The sequence below is a fragment of the Hyla sarda genome, chromosome 7 (assembly GCF_029499605.1).
Source record: "Hyla sarda isolate aHylSar1 chromosome 7, aHylSar1.hap1, whole genome shotgun sequence".
Classification (NCBI taxonomy): domain Eukaryota; kingdom Metazoa; phylum Chordata; class Amphibia; order Anura; family Hylidae; genus Hyla; species Hyla sarda.
Window position 1 is genome coordinate 222,129,333 of NC_079195.1, and position 16,591 is coordinate 222,145,923.

General features: G+C 41.9%; 1 protein-coding gene across 7 annotated transcripts in view; it reads right to left on the minus strand.

Moving 5' to 3' along the window:
• Positions 1 to 3,360: 3,360 nt before the first annotated feature.
• Positions 3,361 to 16,591, minus strand: part of SGIP1 (SH3GL interacting endocytic adaptor 1) — a 103,584-nt gene continuing 90,353 nt past the window's right edge. For 3 of the 7 annotated variants that reach the window (XM_056532817.1, XM_056532818.1, XM_056532823.1), the window contains 7 exons: positions 15,393 to 15,504; positions 13,188 to 13,343; positions 10,764 to 10,896; positions 9,917 to 10,119; positions 8,950 to 9,014; positions 7,367 to 7,531; positions 3,361 to 4,141 (listed from right to left, as the gene is read on the minus strand). In XM_056532817.1, the coding sequence (XP_056388792.1) occupies positions 4,119 to 4,141; positions 7,367 to 7,531; positions 8,950 to 9,014; positions 9,917 to 10,119; positions 10,764 to 10,896; positions 13,188 to 13,343; positions 15,393 to 15,504 (857 nt within the window). In that variant the 3' untranslated portion in view covers positions 3,361 to 4,118. Of the gene's footprint in view, positions 4,142 to 7,366; positions 7,532 to 8,949; positions 9,015 to 9,916; positions 10,120 to 10,763; positions 10,897 to 13,187; positions 13,344 to 15,392; positions 15,523 to 16,591 lie in introns of all 7 variants that reach the window. The other 4 variants (XM_056532815.1, XM_056532816.1, XM_056532821.1 and 1 more) reach the window with 3 other exon arrangements.

The following is a 16,591-nucleotide window of genomic DNA, read 5'->3' on the forward strand; positions in this document are numbered from 1 at the left end:
ACAACAGCTACGCAACTCCCTAAAATCAGAAGATTTCGCTACCCTGAAACAAACCTTGGATGATCAGCTCTCCACTTATTGACAGGACATAGAGGCGAAAAAAGGAAGAAATTTCTCTGGGACACGGAGGATTACTTGAGTAATCGGGTTTACCGCTGGCGAGATACCACTTCCTTTGCACGCCAAGGAGGAGGTCGTAACACCGGAAGAACTTACTCACATTGAGTTCCGGGAGCGAACAGTCAGGCGGCTACAGAAGAGAAAAACGCTTCCCTTTTCAGCAGCAAAGGAGAGGACGCCATTATAGGAGATCCCGACCGCAACGTCACGACACGCTCTCAGGTAGGGGACCTTCGCTAGTTGTTAATATTTCATCCAAGTGCCTGTCAGCCACAGAGATGGGCGTATTGGAGAAAGGTCAATCGTTTAGCCCAGTAGGGACTTTTAACTCTTTTGAGTTGGAAATGGACCTTGAAAGGTTTTTCAGAAATATTCGTTTGAAGACAATTGGACACTCTGAAGTTGGAAAGGTTCAATCTTCGGACTAAAAGTTTGTTCAATCACCCTAGAAATCAACACCCAGTGGAGACTTACGTTCTAATGGTTAAACAAGAGGTGGAACAGATATTTAGAGATGTGAGACAGGACAGCCAGGAGGTTTTTCATAACCTTACCACCAGGGAGAAGAAAGCCTTGCAGGATCTTAAGCAAGACAAAAATATTACTATCAAACCCGCCGATAAAGGGGGCTCACTGGTGGTAATGGATACTACTATGTATAAAAATGAAATTGAACGTCAGTTGTCTGACCATGTTACTTATGAGAAGCTGGGTAATAATCCATTGTTTAGGATTCAGAGAAGGATTGGAGATTTCTTGACAGAAGCACTAAATAATTATATTATTGATAAGAAAATGTACGGTTACTTGTCTAAGGAATCTCCAATCACCCCTATATTCTACATGGTACCTAAAATCCATAAGGACCTGAACAACCCCCCTGGGAGGCCCATAGTGGCCTCAATAGATTCTGTCCTCTCCCCTTTAAGTATTCTTCTGGAAAAAGTAATGACTCCCCTCACGAAAACAACAAAGGCATTTCTTTTGGATACTTCAGATTTTTTGCAGGTACTGTCAAGGGTCACCAACATTACTGAGGATACATGGCTCCTAACTATTGATGTATCAAGTCTGTACACTTCAATAGTACATGAAAGGGGTATCGAGTCTGCATGTTGGTTACTAAATTCGAGTGACTACACTATTGCACAGAAATAATTATTTCTAGGCCTATTGCGAATAGTACTAGAAGAAAATGATTTCATGTACGAGGACACTTTTCACATGCAGAGACAAGGATCGGCGATGGGGGGGGGGGGGGGGGGGGGGGCGAACATGGCCCCCCCCATACGCAAATGCCTATATGGCTTATTTTGAGGAGGTTCATGTTTATCCTCATGTTCTTTTCCATCAGCATATTAAAACCTGGAAAAGGTTTATAGATGATATTTTTTGAGTATGGGAGGGGCCACATTCTCACCTTGTACAATTTCTAGAACATCTTAACAATGTTAGACCTGAACTAAAATTCACAATGGTCAGTGATCAAGTCCAGGTGAGTTTCTTGGACACTATGGTATTGAAAGATGGTAGAGGGGGATTAAAAACTGATCTGTTTCGTAAAGAAACAGTTCGCAATAGTTTATTATATTACACCAGCTCCCACCCCCTATCTGTAAAGAAATCTATACCTAGGGCACAGAGATAAAGAATCCAGCAGATTGTTACAGATCCCGAAGTGAGACAACAGAGATTAGGGGAACTGGAAGAAAAATTCCGCCAGAGAGGCTATCCAGAATGGATTTTGGTTCAAGCAAAGATACCCCCGCGTAATGACAGGGAGAGGAATGAACAGGTTAGGATCCCTTTTGTCAGACAGTTCCATCCAGTAGTCCATAAGGTAGATACCATTGTGAAGAAACATTGGCGTTGAGAAGCTCCTACTCTAAGATTCAGGAATTTGTGAGCCCCCCACTCATTTGTAACAAGAGAGCCCCGAACCTCATGGACAAATTGGTTCGAGCTGATGTGGGGGTCACAAAAGAATGAACTAAAACAAATGGTGTTGAGAACTCAACGCAAAGGCACGTATCCGTGCCTACACTGTGCACAATGTAGTAATGTAATCAAGAGTGACCGCTTTCTACACCCACACTCTGGAGAGGTCATCAAACTCAAACATTTCAGTACCTGTGATTCAAAGAATGTGATCTACACCATTAAATGTCCGTGCGGTCTCCTATACGTTGGGGACTGCATTAATAGACACAAATCATCAATTAGATGTAGGAATCTGTTGTATCCCATCCCGTCCCATTTTGAGAAAATGGGTCATAATGTGTCACAGTTACGTTATCAGGTTATTGATCGTGTGCAAAACCATAGGAGGGGAGGTGACATTAAATCTTTATTGAGGAAGAAGGAAGCATACTGGATCCACCGTTTGTCCACCTTAGAACCTAGAGGTCGAAATAGGGATTATGAGGTGTCTTCTTTTTTGCGAAAACATTTTTTATTGTAAAAAAAAATTATGTTTTGATATGTTTTTAATTTACATTTTTTTTTCTTATTGTATCTTAGATTCGTCAGTGAGGGGATGTACCAGATCAGATGCATGCAAGCCAGATAAGACCAGTATATATATATATATATATATATATATATGTTCATATATTTTTATGTCCCACAACTATTTGATATCATGTGACATGAATTGTTTGTAAATTGTTTGGTAACCATGCCAACTCCCAAGGACCGGTAGTGGGATGGGCTTCCTTGTATATATACCGTGATGATATCTTGAGTATGTATGTCAGTCTGATAAAGGCTTTGGCCGAAACGCGTCATTGTGTTTGCACCGTGTTTTTCAATAAACACATTTCACTTGGCAGAAGACTATAGTGAGTGTCGGGATTGTTCTTTCTACCAATAATTTTGTCCAGCCCATTTTTGGAGTTTGGTGCAGGGATTTTCAATTCCACACAGTGCAATTTCCTTTTTAAAAAAATATAACTATTTGTTCAAAAATTTGCATGTTTAACCCCTTAAGGACCAGGCCAATTTTATTTTTTCCTCCTTACCTTCTAAAAATCATAACTCTTTTATATTTTCCTACAGTTTTTTGCGTGACCAATTTTACTTTGTAATTACATCACTCATTTAACCATAAAATGTCCCGTATACACGGGTTTCTGCTGAGCTTTAGTAATTCAGATAGATGACCCACAATACATTGCTTGATGGCATTATTAATTCAGATTCATAAAGTAACACAATCGCTTTCACATCCCTCGTTTTTGTATTCGAAAGCTTTATTGATTTATTTGACAACCTTGTTCCGTGTGGGTTTTTTTCAATTAGATTTTTTATTTTAACCCTGTGACACCCTTCTGACGTCATCATGCATCATGTCAATGTCCGAATGGTTTGCATGTTTGGAGATTGTTGTCATGTGCATAGACAAGGAATTCAAGACATTTGTTCAGACCTTAGGCACCCCCTATTATAAGCTACTGATATTATACATTTGACTCTATATCAGACGGCTGAAACCTGTGGCCCCCCCCCCTCTATTACGGAATGATAATGTCATGCTGGGAGTTGTAGTTCCACAACAGCTAGATGACCCACTGGTTGCAGCCCACTGTTTTACATATATACACAAAAAAAAAAAAAAAAATCTTATAAGCTGTGGGCCATTCAACGGTACTACCCCATTGTTTCTTTCTTTATATATTTATATATATATTTATATAATTACTTAAATTACATCCATTTATCAATGGTAAAATGTTGAAACGAGAGTCTAACTGCCAAAATACAGCCTTACTGAATTAAGTACAATTTACAAATACGATAATTACATTTTTTAAAACCATCGACAATGTTACACCTAGATATAAATACTGCAGGACGGGGCAACACCAAGGTTTCTGTGGAAAACGCTCGGACAGAAGTTGACGCAACTTCCAGCAGAAATTTCCCAGGCTCCGAGTAGAGTTCATGAGCTTTAAAATCACAACCTGTAGGAACATTGCTCCTCGGGGCGTAATCCTCCATTAGACGTCCGCCAGGTACTTTCCTAAGAGAAAAATACAGAAATATAATCAGTTCTATAGGACAGAAGATAATCGGGGCTTATACTTTATATACAGTTCTTCCTCTCTACAGATTTGTGTATTTCTGCAAAAGTAACGCAAGCCGTGTAAACAATCACATTCAGGTTCGGGCCTTATGTTGCTTCCCTGCACAAGACCTGGATGTTTCCCAATGGGGAGAATAGTCACATGACAGTGGTTAAAGGGGTACTCCGGTGGGAAACAAATTTTTTTTTAATCAACTGGTGCCAGAAAGTTAAACAGATTTGTAAATTACATCTATTAAAAAAATCTTAATCCTTCCAGTACTTATCAGCTGCTGTATGCTCCACAGGAAGTTCTTTTCTTTTAAAATTTCTTTATTGTCTGACCACAGTGCTCTCTGCTGACACCTCTGTCCATTTTAGGAGCAGTCCAGAGCAAGAGCAAATCCCCATAGCAAACCTCTCCTGCTCTGGACAGTTCCTGACATGAACAGAGGTGGCAGCAGAGAGCACTGTGGTCAAACAGAAAAGAACAGCTGATAAGTACCGGAAGGATTAAGATTTTTTTTAATAGAAGTCATTTAAAAATCTGTTAAACATTCTGGCACCAGTTGATTTAATAAAAAAAAAAAAGTTTTACACTGGAGTACCCCTTTAATCCAACATCCTGGGCTCATCGTTTTCCTTTATAAGAAACTGCATGTGACTAAGGGGTGAGTTCTGAAACGTCTCAAGCTTTTACCTGTCCTGCTGAGATGATGTGCAGTTCTGTTTTTAAGATGCTGTTTCTTCTCAATTTGTGGAGGTCACCAGATTTGTAGAAATTTTCAAGGGGTATTTCGGCCATATACCTCTTATCCCCTAGCCAAAGGATAGGGGATAAGATGTCTGATTGCGGGTTTCCCAGGCATTCTGTGCCAGGCATTGCCTCCGAGACATGACATCACAGCCACGACTCCCTTTGTGACACCATGCCCCCTCCATTCATGTCTATGGGAGGGGGCATGGTGGGGGCCACGCCCCCTCCCATAGACATGAATGGGGGGGGGGGGGGGTGATGTCACGACGGGGTGTGGCCGTGGTCTCACGTCTCAGTCTCGGATGCAGCACCCGGCACAGAATGCTGGGGGCTGCACCAAGATCGGGGGGTCCAAGCGGTAGGATCCCTGCGATCAGACATCTTATCAAATATTCCTTGGAAAGATGTATAAGGCCAGAATATCCCTTTAGGGTACATTCAGACAGGTGGATCCACAGCATATTTTACGCTGCGTATCCGCCGAAAATGGACCCCTACAGGGTGCATCAGACGTCCCTGCTCGGAGTGGCAATCTGCCGCTACGAGCAGACACACTACGACGTACGAGTTGCCGTGCGCATGCGCAGTATACTCGCACACATCTCAACCTAGTTCATGGAGCAGGGGGAGCGGCCAACGATGTGTGCCAGTACACCGCGCATGTGCACGGCCACTTGCACGCAGCAGTGTGTCTGCTCGTAGTGGCAGATTGCCGCTCTGTGCAGGCACATCTGAGGCACCCTGTAGGGGTCCATCGTTGGCAGATCCGTAGCGTAAAATACGCTGTGGATCCGTCCTTCCGAACGTACCTGGGAGACGTTGTGTGCGTATCCTTACAATACGTTTCTTTTCCTCAATGGGTGAGACACTGACGGATTATTACCACCAAATAGATAGTACTAGTGATGCTTGATTTACGGTAATGCTGCAATTTTACCAGGACAAGCCTTAAAGTAACACACAGGGCCAAAACAGATACATTGTTTCTTGGCCTAGTGTAAAGCCTGAGGGGGCGGTAAGCCCTTCTCTTTATCAGCACAGTGATATAGACTGGTCACAGTGCAGAAAGGGGTGAATGGCTGGGATCAGAGTTCTCTCCAATCTCAGTCTTAAGTCTTTCTCCAGACAGTGATAACCATCACATACACGGCCCCTTCCTGTAAAATACATGTACTATCAGTCCTTGAGTTGCCTTTTTCAGTTAAGTTTTTATAAAATTATTTTTGATCAAAACCTGTCCCCATTCACCAATGGGACCCCAACAAGCTCTCTCTACTCACCTCTGCCATGCATGTCACCCAGTCAGAGGGTATATGCCCAGCAGAGGTGAGTAGAGTGTGTGTGTTAGGGTCCCATCTGAAGTGAGGCCACCTCCGCCTGGTGGATGGGAGACAGGTATTGATCAAAAATGCACTAAATGCACTCTAGTTCATCAATTTTTTGTGAACAATTGTGCTGCTGCAACCTTCTAGTTCAATGTTTCCCAACCAGGGCGCCTCCAGCTGTTGCAAAACTACAACTCCCAGCATGCCCGGACAGCCAACGGCTGTCCAGGCATGCTGGGAATTGTAGTTTTGCAACAGCTGGAGGAGGCCTGGTTGGGAAACACTGTCCTAGTTGTATACTTTGCATTTGCCGCAGCAGCATGCACCTGTGTTTTAAAGGGGTACTCCGGTGGAAAACTTTTTTTTTTTTTAAATGAACTGGTGCCAGAAAGTTAAACAGATTTGTAAATTACTTCTATGAAAAAATTTGGGCCTTCCAGTACTTATTAGCAGCTGTATACTATAGAGGAAATTCTTTGATTTTTGAATTTCTTTTTCTTTCTTGTCCACAGTGCTCTCTGCTGACACCTCTGTCCGTGTCAGGAACCATCCAGAGCAGCATAGGTTTGCAATAGATTTTCTCCTGCTCTGAACAGTTCCTGATATGGCCATCAGGTGTCAGTAGAGAGCACTGTGGACAAGACAAAAGAGAAATTCAAAAAGAAAAGAATTTCCTCTGTAGCATACAGCTGCTAAAAAGTACTGGAAGGGTAAAGATTTTTTTATAGAAGTAATTTACAAATCTGTTTAAAGAAATGTTTTCCACCGGAGTACCCCTTTAAAGCAATAATCTGCCATCTCTAACATGCTGGGAGTTGTAGTGCCACAACAGTTGCCAAAACTTTTTGAGGCCTCAATAGTAAATAATTCTATTATTATGTATTTTTTTTTAATCATAAATGATTTCGGAAAACTGCCTTACAAGGTGTTTGGTATCCACATTGGTGTCAAGAAACATCTGCAGCTTCATAGACAGAAAACCCCAGTGAATTAATTTACTGTAGCGTTTTATAATAGGATGACATTCACCGAGGATCTGCATTTAAAATCAATGCATTTTGTATCATTTTGTTATTTTTTTCTGTATAATACATCATTTACCTGCTGCAAACCTCTTTTTCACAAGTGAGAACCTGTATCCTCCTCCTACGAGCTCGATGTCGCATCCGGACAAAGTGCTTCCTTCACTAGTGAATTGTACGGCTAATGGCGCTGGTTTACTGGGACCTTCAGACAGCAGGAACCTCGCAAGCAAAGAGCCAACACCTTAAAGAAAAAAACACAAGGCAGCCATGAGCAGGAGACGTCTAAACAATTAATAAGGTGTCTTCTGGTGCTAATAACCTGATCAACCATCAGTACCAGATTGACTATCGCCACCTCCGCTGATCGACCGACTGAATCTTTACTGCACTGAAGTGAATGGGTCTGAGCTGTAGTCACTGGCATGACCATTGCTAATACCATGACACTGGGCCTGGTTAAAGAAACACTCTGGAAATATATTTATTTTTGCTAATATAATGCAGCATAGGCTGTAAGAGAATAATGTAGAGGTTTGTGTGTATGCCTTGTGTTTACCTGTTTTAGGTGCTGTGGTAAGCATGAGTTTTAAGTCAGCCCTGGAGGGGTATACTTACTATATATACTGATTCCATAGATAAAGCAGTAGTATACAGAGAGCTGCAGAGGAGGCGTATAACTACTATATATAATGATCCCATAAAGATAGTAGAAGTAGTATACAGATAGAGCTGGAGGGGAGGGGTAAAACTACTATATATCCTGATCCCATAGAGATAGCAGCAGTATATAGAGAGCTGGAGGGGAGGTGTATAACTACTATATATAGTGATCCCATAGTGTTAGCAGAAGTAGTATATAGATAGAGCTGCAGATGAGGTGTATAACTACTATATATCCTGATCCCATAGAGATAGCAGCAGTATATTGATAGAGCTGGAGGGGAGGTATATAACTACTATATATCCTGATCCTATAGAGATAGCAGCAGCAGCAGTATACAGATAGAGCTGGAGGGGAGGTGTATAACTACTATATATATATATATATATATATATATGTATATACTGATCTCAAAGAGGTAACAGCAGCAATATACAGATAGAGCTGGGAAGGGTATAACTCCTATATATCCTGATCTCGTATAGATAGTAGCAGCAGTATACAGATAGAGCTGGGAGTTGTGCAACTACTATATATCCTAATCCTACATAGATAGAAGGAGCAGCATACAGATCATACAGAGAGGACAGGAGTCTGGGAGCTGGCAGGAGAATCTGGTAGATGATGTTATCCTGTAGTGCACAGAAAGTTCCTCTGACACATTGAAAACTGATTTTCTATGGGTCAGACTGGTGATTATGCGACCCAGTTACAGTAATAAACCGCATGGCTGCAGCTGTGCTGTGATAAAACAGGTGGCACTGTATGACTAGTCGCGTAACAATTAAAACGACAAGGTGCCATGAACCTTTCAATAAAGCGATCTGCAGCGGGGCTAGGAGCAGCACATCCCACCCACCTAATATTGTCCTAAGTATACACCAAGCACAACACAAACCGGTAGAAAACACAATAAAAACTGCTGACAGGTGAAAAAAAATATATAAAAAAAGGTAAGAGCTGAGCTGAAACCAGATGTAAAAATATTCCAAATTTACCTCCATTTTCTGATTTCTGGGAAATATCAGGGATTTTCCATAATATCCTCTGTTGTTCTGCATTCCTGAAATAAAAGAATATCAGTAAATGGAACAGAGAAAAAATACGGCCAGCTCACCCCGCCCGGGCAGATGGAGCGCGGATCCAGGTGCTGGACAACACCGAAGCAAGTAGAAAAAGAAGATATGGAATCCAGCTCTTAGTGCAAATAAAATCCACTTTATTCAATAATGACAAACACAGGAACACAGGAGGTAACGCGTTTCAAGCGCAGCGCGCTGCGCTTGAAACGCGTTACCTCCTGTGTTCCTGTGTTTGTCATTATCGAATAAAGTGGATTCCATATCTTCTTTTTCTAGTAAATGGAACAGACGGCTCAGAGCAGCCGCGCCCTCCGCTACCATCCAGTGTGTGTAATGAGATTTTATATTGTCTTGTGTGACACCCCCCATATTATCATTACTGCAGAAATAAATGGGCACTGCGAGGGGGTACCCCGGTGCTCAAGCGTATTGAACATTTTGTTCAGAATGCTCGGAGCCGGAGGCCGTGACGATCACGCCCCTTGTGATGTCACGGCATGCCACCTCCATTAACGCCTAGGGGAGGGGGCGCTTCCATATGAGGACATGAATGAGGGGGCGTGGTGTGATGTCACAAGGGGCGTGGCCATCACAATCACAGCCACCCGCTCAGAGCATTCTTAACAAAATGTTTAGAACGCTGGGGCACAGGAGTAACCCTTTAAGGGGTTAAAGTGACAATCCGCCCAAAAATAAAAAGTGAAACAGAACTAAAGTAGCTAAAATTTGAGTTATATGAAATGAAGCGTCACATCTGTGTGATGCCATATCTCTGAAATATACTGTGTCCATAATTCTTTTATCTCAGCACTTACTACTAAGAGAAGTCAAGGTGTCCCTTTTGTGTACAAACAACTTGGGACCTTTCCCTGTGTTGTCTTACCATACAGCAGCGGGCAGCACTGCCTGGAGCTTCTTTACGCCACCATCTATAGGGATAACAAACTGGACATTGTTTAGGGCTACTGGTGAGGCCATGGAGTCCGGGTTGTACTGGTAGTCTATCCGGAGATCTGTGCTGGTTGGGTCACACCTCCAGTTTACAGCAAGATTTAGTGGAGTAGATTGGAGCCCCTGGGAGGACACCTGGTAGAAGAGAAGAGAGGGTTAATGCTGACCTCAGGAGATCCTTAAATGTAACAAAAGTGCATATGGCTACATTTGGGCTTTTGAAATGAATAGGTACTAATACTAGTGGCGTACTGCGAAGCGCAGTGTGAACCGAGCCATATAGTTCATAGCTGCACTCTGTACATATATTACATTATCCTGTACTGATCCTGAGTTCTATCCTGTATTATACTCCAGAGCTGTACTCACTATTCTGCTGGTGAGATCACTGTGTACATACATTACATTACTGATCCTGTACTGATCCTGAGTTATATCCTGTATTATACTCCAGAGCTGTACTCACTATTCTGCTGGTGAGATCACTGTGTACATACATTACATTACTTATCCTGTACTGATCCTGAGTTATATCCTGTATTATACTCCAGAGCTGTACTCACTATTCTGCTGGTGGGGTCACTGTGTATATACATTACATTACTTATCCTTTACTGATCCTGAGTTATATCCTGTATTATACTCCAGAGCTGTGCTCACTATTCTGCTGGTGTGGTCATTGTTTACATACATTACTTATCCTGTACTGATCCTGAGGTACACTCACTATTCTGCTGCTGGAGTCACTGCCTATATACATGAGTATCTTTTGTCATTACCTGATATTTCAACATGTCTACATTATAATATGTTGCCTGTGGCTTCTGTTCTGAGACTTTCTTCAGATGCGTCATCAAGTTTGGCATGTTGACCCAGAATTCTTTTGCGTTAGGAGTGGACTGCGTGTTGTCGCTGTAAGTAAAAACAGCAAAGAGTTTATAATGTTGCCTACGAATAGGTGTAAAATCTCTCATACAAAACCAATTGATACAGTTACTAGTGTGTAAAAGAAATATATATATCAGATTATTATATAACATCAGACCCCTGCTATCAAGTTGAGGGGGTCCGATGAGTACCACTGAGGTGCGGGTATCTTTCATTTATACCTCTAGACACAGGGATCGGCAGTGACCACAACTTCTAAAGGGATAATAATGGCAGACTGTCATTAACGGTAAGTATTCAGCTACTGACGCCCAGACGGTAACTGTATAGAATTTTTTATTAGGGTTGGGGCCATTACATAATTTTAAAAACTTGTTTTTTATTTTACACTTTTCAAGTTCCCATAGGGAATTATATGCAATAGTTAGTTTGCATTTTCCGTTATAATGCTATACCTATTGCATAGCATTATACAGTGTGATCAGCATTCTACTGATACAGCCTGGAGGAGGTAAGGGGACTCTCTGTCGCCATTATTGCTAATCGGACTCCTACGATCATGTTGAGGGGGTCTGATGAGCACTACTGAGCTACCAGCATCTTTCATTTATATCTTTTTCAGATAAAGCTGCCTAATAACTTTATAGACATTTAGCGATCCAGGGCGTACTGGTATACCCTGTGTCGTTAGGTCCCAGACGGCAGGGGAGTACCTATACGCCTTTTTTTGTCTAGGGGATAAAGCATTAGTGTCATTAAAATAAGGCCTGCTGTGGTTATTAATAAGGGAGCGCAGCAAACGCTTCACTCCACAGCTGTCAATAAAATGCATTGGTCTATGGCAGTTTTTCCCAACCGTGGGTGCCTTCAGCTGTTGCAAAACTACAACTCCCAGCATGCCTGGACAGCCAGCGGCTGTCCGGGCATGCTGGGAGTTATAGTTTTGCAACAGCTGAAGGCTCCCTGGTTGGGAAAAACTGGTCTATAGAGTGAAAGTGTCAGATCTGCCGGGGAGTGAAATGCAACACATTAACCCCTTGCCGCAAATGGACGTTCATTAACGTCCATCTGCAGCTCACGAGGTATGACGCGTTCAGCAGGTGAGCGCGGATCATACCCGGTGGGTCCCGGTTGCTATAAGCAACCAGGACACACAGCTAATGCCGGACATCGCCGATCGGGCTGATGTCCGGCATTAAATCTTTAGACTCGGCAATCAAAGTTGATCACCGTGTCTAAAGTGAAAGTTTCCCAGCAGCTCAGTCGGGCTGATTGGGACCATCGCGGTGAAACCGCAATGTCCCGATCAGCTAGGACGCATCAGGAGGATGCCTTACCTGCCTCCTGCACGTCAGATCAGCGATTGATTGCTCCAAGTCTGAAATCCAGGCTTGAGCAATCGACCACCGATAACACTGATCAATGCATTGGCATTGATCAGTGTATTGAATCAATGTACTGCATGTTATAGTCCCCTATGGAGGCTATAACATTGCAAAAAAAAAGTGAAAAAAATAAAAATAAAAGAAATAAAGATCATTTAACCCCTTCCCTAATAAAAGTTTGAATCACCCCCCTTTTCCCATTTAAAAAAACTTTGTAAATAAAAATTAACATATGTGGTATCGCCGTGTATGTAAATGTCCGAACTATAAAAATATATGGTTAAATAAACTGCACGGTCAATGGCGTACGCGCAAAAAAAATTCCAAAGTCAAAAATAGCGTATTTTTGGTGACTTTTTATATCATGAAAAATGAATAAAAAGTGATCAAAAAGGCAGATCAATACAAAAATAGTATCGCCAAAAACTTCAGATCACGGCACAAAAAATTAGGAAAAATAAAAATTTTATAGGGGTCAGAAAATGACTATTTTAAACATATACATTTTCCTGCATGTAGTAATGATTCTTTCCCGAAGTACGATAAAATCAAACCTATATAAGTAGGGGATCATTTTAACCGTATAGACCTACAGAAGATAAGGCGTCATTTTTACCGAAATATGCACTGCGTAGAAACGGAAACCCCCAAAAGTTACAAAATGGCGTTTTCTCTTCAATTTTGTCGCACAATGATTTTTTTGGGTTTCGCTGTAGATTTCTTGGGTAAAATTACTGATGTCATTACAAAGTAGAATTGTTGGCGCAAAAAATAAGCCCTCATATGATTTTTTAGGTGCAAAATTGAAAAGAGGAAAAAATGAAAGTGCAAAAAACGGAAAAACGCTCGGTCCTTAGGAAGTTAAGAAGCGTCATCATCATCATCAAAATGTCAAAGCTATGCAAAGGTGGGTGCAATACTGACACTGACCAACAGAGGAGCTGTGGGTTTGGCAGAACATGTTCTAACCGGCTGTAGTTTGTGATACGGAAAGTCAGTGCGGCTGGTGCTGGGTTGTTTGAGAAATGACGGGTGATTCCGGCTGGGAACGACAGGACCATTTCTCCGGTGATTTTTACTATTAACCTGAAACACACAAGACAAATAAAAAATAAATAATATTGTGACATCCAAAATGTTGCACGAATTGATTTCTTTTACCATAGTAATAAAAAAAAATAAAAAAAACCTACTCTTTAAAGTAACTGGCGCTTTTTACTTAGAACTAGATACTAAAATATATATATATATATATATATATATATATATATATATATTTTTTTTTTTTTTTAAATAATCACATTTTTTTTTTTTTTTAACATAATTATGGGGCGGCCATCTTGCCTGAGGTGTTTTGAACAGCATTTAGAGATATGCTTTACAGCAGGCCACGTTCACACGACAGAAAATTTGCGAAAATGTCTGTCTGGAAAACGCAGGAAAACATTCCGCAAACAGCATGTTTTGCCGGCGCTAGGACCACTTGGAAATGCGAGGTCTCCGTAGAAAGCAATGCATTTCCGAGCGGATTCCGACAAAAGAATAAACATGTTTATTCTTTCAGCAGAGAGGGGAATATGAATTTCTGCAGCAAAACAAACACAACGACCGCTGAATTTTTCTAGTGGATTCCTCTTAAAAATTCTGCTGTGTAACCAGGTCTTAAAGGGCTACTCCGGTGGAAAACTTTTTTTATTTAAATCAACTGGTGCCAGAAAGTTAAACAGATTTGTAAATGACTTCTATTAAAAAATCTTAATCCTTCCAGTACTTATTAGCTGCTGAATACTACAGAGGAAATTCTTTTCTTTTTGGAACACAGAGCTCTCTGCTGACTTTCACGAGCACAGTGCTCTCTGCTGACATCTCTGTCCATTTTAGCAACTGTCCAGAGCAGCATATGTTTGCTATGGGGATTTTCTCCTATTCTGGACAGTTCTTAAAATGGACAGAGATGTCAGCAGAGAGCACTGTGCTCGTGAAGTCAGCAGAGAGCTCTGTGTTCCAAAAAGAAAAGAATTTCCTCTGTAGTATTCAGCAGCTAATAAGTACTGGAAGGATTAAGATTGTTTAATAAAAGTGATTTACAAATCTGTTTAACTTTCTGGCACCAGTTGATTTAAAAAAAAAAAAAAAAAAAAAGTTTTCCACCGGAGTGCCCCTGCTGCAAGCCCATAGATTGGGGGACCCCCACTATCTCACATCTTATCCCCTATCCTTTACCCCTTTAAATGCTGTATAGATCACTTTCCTGCAGCCTCCTCCTTATCATCACATGCAGAATGGGAATCTCAGCTAAGTTTTATGCCTAGTGGTCAAAATGAAAACTGCAAGATTTTAGGATTGCTGTTGGGTTGTTCAAATGGGTGGTCTGCGCCACACACGTTTTTGGTCACATTTTATATTGCACAGTCCAGTCTTTAGCAAACAGTGTCCCTCTAGATGTTGCAAAACTACAACTCCCAGCATACGGCTGTCCGGGCATGCTGGGAATAGTAGTTTCGCAACAGCTGGGGGCACCCTGGTTGGTAAACACTGGGATAGGTTTCAACCAGGGTGCCTCCGGCTGTTGCAAAACTACAACTCCCAGCATGCCCGGACAGCCTTTGGCTGTCCGGGCATGATGGGAGTTGTAGTTTTGCAACAACTGGAGGCATTCTGGTTGGGAAACACTGACATAGTCCATTCACTTTAATAAGGCTGAACTACAATACCAGGCAGGCACCACAGTTTTTTGTGTATTTTTGGTGTATTATTATTATTATTTTTGTTTTTACATTTAGCCCTCCTTATCTGCCTGAAATTCATAAATAAATTGCGACTTAAAAAAGGTTCTATCAACAAATGGAAACTTGACTAGTACATGGCTGATAAAAGCTTAGCTGGTTTCCTTACAGCCGATAAAGGAAGCGGAGTGTGACAAGCACGTCTACACAGCGACAACCCCAGGATAAAGCGGCGCTATTGTCTTGCACATCTTTTCTCCACGGACACTGATCCGTCTCTCTGCCCTTTTGACCGCCATGACCCAAATGGAAAGAGGGAAGCGGCGGAGGTTCCGGTTACAGGTCTGGCAGAGAACCGGGTCATACGATTCCTCTAATGGACGGCGTCACGTTACACGGCTCTACTCACTTATTGGTGTCGGCCCCTTTGAAGTAAGCGTTGACCGTCTCCGTGAAGGCGGCTGCCACCGGCAGGGTGTCCTGGGCCCCCATGGTTAGGGGGCTTGGTCCTCTAGAAGATCCTGCAAGACAAGGGGCAGCTGATCTTTTGTTATGGGGGTAAGAATACCAAGTTGTAAACAAGACAGGATAACTGAGACACAGCGACGCAACTTCTGCTCTAGTTGGGGACCTAAATATAATACACAATAATAGCAATACCTATAGGCCCCACAAACATAAAATGTATAACACAAAGCAATAATAAAGAAATACTAAAATAAAATACTGCATTAACTCTTTAAGTGTAAGTCCACGGTTGGTCTCCTGCTCATTCTGCACAGATCGGTGTTGGCGAGGCGAGCGTTCAGCGCCCAGTTCTGTGCACAAGCCTTTTTTGATGAACGGGACTCATGCACAGAACTTGCTCAGCAGCTGTACCAGCCAGCGTGAGCGGCGTCTCTCCGCACAGGCAGGAGCCCAACACTGGACTTATACTTAAAGTTCGTAATATATTTTTACAGCATTAGAAATCAAAGTGGTGTTCCAACTACGTGAAGAAGTAGAATGTTCAAGTTCTCACTGTTTCCAAGATCTCTGCTTGCTGCCTGTGAAAGGGAACATTCTTCTATACAGCAGGTACATGCTTAAAAAAGCACCCTCACCATGTTTTACTCCAGCACAGCTGCATCTATGCTATATATACATCTCCTCCCAGCTCTATCTGTATACTGCTGTTTCTTCTGATATCAGGATATATATAGTAGTTACACACCTCCCTTCCACCTGTATACTGCTGCTATCTCTATGCGATCAGGATATATAGTAGTTATATACCTCCCCTCCAGCTCTGTCTGTATACTGCTGCTGCCATCTCAATAGGATCAGGATATATAGTAGTTATACACCTCCCCTCAAGCTCTATCTGTATACTGCTGCTATCTCTATAGTATCAGGATATATAGTAGTTATTCCCCTCCCCTCTTGCTCTATCTGTATACTGCTGCTATTTCTCAAAAATACAATGTAAGAAAACACATAAACTGCAGTGTGAATTGACCCCCAACCCACTTATGAATTTAATCGGTTCACGTGGGTGATCTCCAGCATTAGCAGTCTGCTTAGATGACTAGCTGCGATAATCAAACACTCCACCCAATGTAGGGGGGG